At 45.1% G+C, this 4,674-nt stretch overlaps 1 protein-coding gene across 2 annotated transcripts in view; it reads left to right on the top strand.

Annotated features, from left to right (window-relative positions):
* Positions 1-4,674, top strand: part of Fbxo42 (F-box protein 42) — a 66,255-nt gene that overhangs the window by 26,615 nt on the left and 34,966 nt on the right. For both annotated transcript variants that reach the window (XM_005352907.2, XM_013348446.2), the window contains exon 3: positions 2,684-2,800. In XM_005352907.2, coding sequence (XP_005352964.1) covers positions 2,684-2,800 — 117 coding nt within the window. The remainder of the gene's footprint in view (positions 1-2,683; positions 2,801-4,674) is intronic.

Below are 4,674 nucleotides of genomic sequence, written 5' to 3'. Positions count from 1 at the left end.
TGTTACATAAAGAAACCCTATCTGGAAAAATCAGTGTTTTTGTCTGCATGTATTGTCTGTGCTCCATGTACAATACCTGGTGCCTGTGGAGATCAGAAGAGGGCATCATATCTCTAGCACTGGAGTTAGAGACAGCTGTGGGCCTGGTGTGTTGGCTGTATCTGTGTGTTGTATGTACTTGTTAGTGTGGGTGTATGCATGTGTGTACAAGGATGTGGAGCTGGAGGTAGACTTCCAGTGTCTTTCCTCGTGTGCTCTTGACCTTCCATTTTTTAAATAATTTTTTTATGAAGCAGAAGTGGGCGATAATTGGATCTCTGTGAGTTCGAGGTCAGCCAGGGCTACACAGTGAGACTCTGTCTTCATAAGGAAAAAAGAAAGACCCTTTCTCAAAAATTTAAAGGTGGGGCTACAATGCTCCCTTGAGCCTGGACCCACACTTGGGTGTACCTGTGCTCTCAGTGTCTCTGAGTACACTCTCGAGGTCGCTTATGATTGTGTGTCTGTCAGAGTGTAGGCCAGTGTGTAGGTGTCTTCAGAGGTCAGAGGTGTCAACTTTCCCCAGAGCTCCATACTCACTACACAATACATTTTTTTCCTTTTGGTTTTTCAAGTTAGGTTTCTTCTGTGTAGCACTGGCTGTCCTAGAACTCATTGTCTAGACCAGGCTGGCCTCAAACGCTACCTCTGCCTTCTGCGTGCTGAGATTAAAGGTGTGCGCCACCACTACCTGGCAACCATCTGCTTCTAAAGCACAGTGTTTGCTGATCTTGCAGAGGACCAAGTAGGATTTCATCACCCTCTTGATGGTTCACAATCATGTGACGCTCCAGTTCCACAGTATCTGACCAGTCTCTGGCTTTGCCAAGCACCACATGCACACAAAAAACCAAAAACAAACAAAATAGGACTTTAATGAAATTAGTTATTAGAATGATGCATTAAAAACTAGATTGTTCCACAAGCATGAAGCTTTTACTTTTTAAAATCCACTGCATAAACACATACTTTTTGACACAAGGTTTCCTTGTGTATGGTTCAGGCTAGACTTGACCTTATCATCCTACATCTCAGCTTGGCCTAATGCTCCACTTTAAGAGGAATTTTAGATTCACTGTCACTAGTGGAAGGCACAGAATTTGCTTTCTGCCTATTCCCCTGTTCACTGATAGCCTCCATTCTTGTTAACACTGCCCACGGCAGTGGTACCTTGTTGCAGCTGAAGAATCTGTATTGGAAGATCACCACCACCCAGAAACCATCATTTATTTCAGAGTTCAATCTTGGTGGTGTCCATATTATAAATTTAGACAAGTATATAATGTCATATATTTATTTACCTTTGGAGTAAAGTTCTCAACCTGTTTAGGGTCTTACCATGTAATGTGGCTGGCCTCTAACTCACAGTGATTCACCTGCCTCTGCCCTTCTAAATGCTGAACTAAATAAAGGTATGGTACCACTATGCCTGGAAAACTCATAACTTTATAAAGTTATTTATTAATTTTATATGTATGTGTGTGTAACTTGGGTGTATGTATGTGCACCATGTGTGTGTAGGTGCCTTTGGAGGCCAGCAGAGGGCATTGGATCCTCTGCAACCGGAGTTACAGGCAGTTTTGAGCCACCCAGCATGTTGGAAAGTGAGCCTGGGTCTCCTGCCAGGACAGTAAGTGCTCTTAATCGCTGCACCAACTCTCTAACCCTAAGCTCCTAATTTTTAACTATATATTTTTATTTCATGTGTATGGTCGTTTTGCCTGCATGTATGTCTGTGTAACACATGTACGCCTGCTGTCCACTGAGGCCAGAAGCATATGTTGGAGCTGAGTCTGTATGTAGGTGCTCAGACGTGAATGTGGGTCCTCTAGAAGAGCAACCAAATGCTCTTAACCACTAAGCCATCACTCCAGCCCACCCAAGCTCTTACCTTTTAAGACACAGTCCTCAGACACACACTCAACATTTAGTAATCTATTATATAATAATCTCCTTCTACGTTTTGCTTAAGCTGGAGGATTCCTGCTCTAACAGCAGAGCTTTTTGAGCAGCGGGTACATTACAGATACTGCTTCATTGCATTCCTTCACAAAGATAAATTACTCCCACCCTTTTGCTTTGTAGTAAATGCTACCAGTTATCTTTATTGCTACGGGATATAACTGAGAGTGGACAAGGTTTATCATATGAGCTGATTTAGTAACTTTGCACACATCTCTGAATCTCCTGTACCTTGGTAAAATGTAGTTCTTTCAATTTTCACATTCCTTGATTCCATTTTTTTTTGAATGAAAATGAGAGAATTTGGACTTCCTCAAAACATTTATGGCCTATACAAGTGATAAAGTAGTTAAAAGACACAATTTTTTTTTCTTTTTTCGAGACAGGGTTTCTCTGTGGCTTTGGAGCCTGTCCTGGAACTAGCTCTTGTAGACCAGGCTGGTCTCGAACTCACAGAGATCCGCCTGCCTCTGCCTCCCGAGTGCTGGGATTAAAGGCGTGCACCACCATCGCCCGGCTAAAAGACACAATTTTAATGATCCCTCTACACACACACACACACACACACACACACACAGACACACACACAGACACACACACACACACACACACACACACACACACACACACACACGGTATCCAAGCTGACGCCTTTGACGCCTTTGACTTTGTTCATCTTTAGGTGTAGCCCACCAGTGTTACCATGGTTTTATGAAGGCTGTCCAGGAAGGAAACATTCAGTGGGAGAGCAGGACTTACCCTTATCCTGGAACCCCCATCACGCAGCGCTTCTCCCACAGTGAGTATCCACATTGGGAAAGCAGGTCCCACACTGCCCGTGATTGTGTTTCTGGACACTGTTTTGCAGGCGTGCATTTTGTTTGGCATTTTAATTAAGAGAATGTAAAATGAGAGTTTCTAACAGAGTTAGGAAAAAGTGAGTCTAAACATGTTGTGAAGGCTGACGTGTAACTAACTCAGTGGCAGAGTGCTTGCCCACCTAGGCCCAGGGTTCAATCCCTGACACCTCAACAAATGAATTGCTGGGGCTTATTAATTTTATATTGTTCTTCATTCGATTCTCCACCAACCCCAGCCTCCTGAAGGAGAGGATTTTAGGCATGTGCCTCCATACCTGGTTATATTTTGAGCTTTTGGTAGGAAGGAGCATGTAGTTATTACCTGTGTCCTAAAAAAAGTGATTCCAAAACTGAGCAGCTTAAAACAGTATTTCTTAACCTGTTCTTGAAGGTGTGGGACTTGGAGATGGTGTACTGAGTTCTGGTTTAGGAATGTTTCATAGAGTGGCCGTCATTGCTATCCAGAGATTCCCTGTCCTGAAGCTTTACGTGGGACTGGCTAGCTACCTCTTCAAAGGAGGCCTTAGTGTCTTATTGCATGGACCTCTAGCTAGAGCCAGGCACAGTCAGCTGCGTACTGTAGAGCAGGTACCCAAGATGGAAGGAAGCCAGGCTATCTCTTCACCATCTGAAGTGAGTACATCTCTTCCTTTCTGTTCCATTGGCCACACAAGGACGGTAGGGGTTGTAAACACCAGGAGGTGAAGATCCTTCAGTGCTACCTACCCCAGATTGCTATACTTATGTCTGGTGAGGTTCAGAAATAGTTATGATTCATTTATTGCTTTGAGGCTAGATGAAAACAGACCAGGGAGGCAGGTAAAGTGTTGTATGCCACTCTCAAAAAGCTGGTTTTATACTTGTGCTGCTCTATCCTGTTCGAAGAAGGACATCTTTGAGACCTGTGTGACCATGGAAGACCCTGGTTACAAAAGTAGTTGAGGACAGGTGAGTTGGCTCAGTGGGTACAGGAGCCCACTGTCAAGCTGTTACATGCGTCCCATCTCTAGGACCCACATGGTGGAGGAGAACCGGCTCCTGCTGGTTATCCTTTAACTGTGAGTTGTCCTCTGACCTCCACATTCACGCTGTGGCACGGGTCCCTTCCCCAAGTGAACAATCAATAAATATAATGAGAGAAAAGAGAATAGTTTAGCGGTACTGCCTTGATCCATGCTGAAACAGCAGTCTGCCCCAGTGCTCCTGAGGTGTTTGTGCCACTGCCAGCACAGAGAGAAGTGGCGTGCATGCCTATCAGGACAGCAGGGACAGGAGAGTTTCAAGACTAGCTGGACTGTTTAGCAGAACCCTGTCTTAGAAGCAGAAAGCAAGTGCTATCATCATTTCTGCTGTTATTGAAAGAGTTTTGAAATGTTCTCAACTGTTTATAGAGTTCGCAGATCATGATTCAGAATGGATAGACTGGATGATATTCTGTCAGGGTCCATATTTGTTTCAGTGTGTGTTACTGCTACAGATAGAGGAAGAGGTGCTGACAGGGCTTCTGAAGACTGTTGCTCTGGATTTTGCAAGGCTGGGATTGATGTCAGGGCTTCTTGCTGAGGGCAAGCTCTTTCCCACTGAGCTCTGCCCCAGCCCTGAGACTGCCCCACAGTGAAGGAGGAGTGAGTCTGGATGCGTCAGTCAGCTGGGCCACCACAGCAGCGCACTGGAGGCCTCGGCTTCTGAAGGGGAGGCTTCCCTCCCCCACACTGCTGGACCTTGCAGCCCCCGGAGATTAGAGGCCCTGTTACTAAGAGCCTCTGGCAAGGGTGGCTCATCATGCTGCTTGAAATCCAGGAAAGAGCCACAG

This window comes from Microtus ochrogaster, chromosome 10, assembly GCF_000317375.1.
Source record: "Microtus ochrogaster isolate Prairie Vole_2 chromosome 10, MicOch1.0, whole genome shotgun sequence".
NCBI classification, from domain to species: Eukaryota; Metazoa; Chordata; class Mammalia; order Rodentia; family Cricetidae; genus Microtus; species Microtus ochrogaster.
The sequence above is the reverse complement of the archived record's forward strand: the minus strand, read 5'-3'. Positions and strand labels throughout refer to the sequence as shown.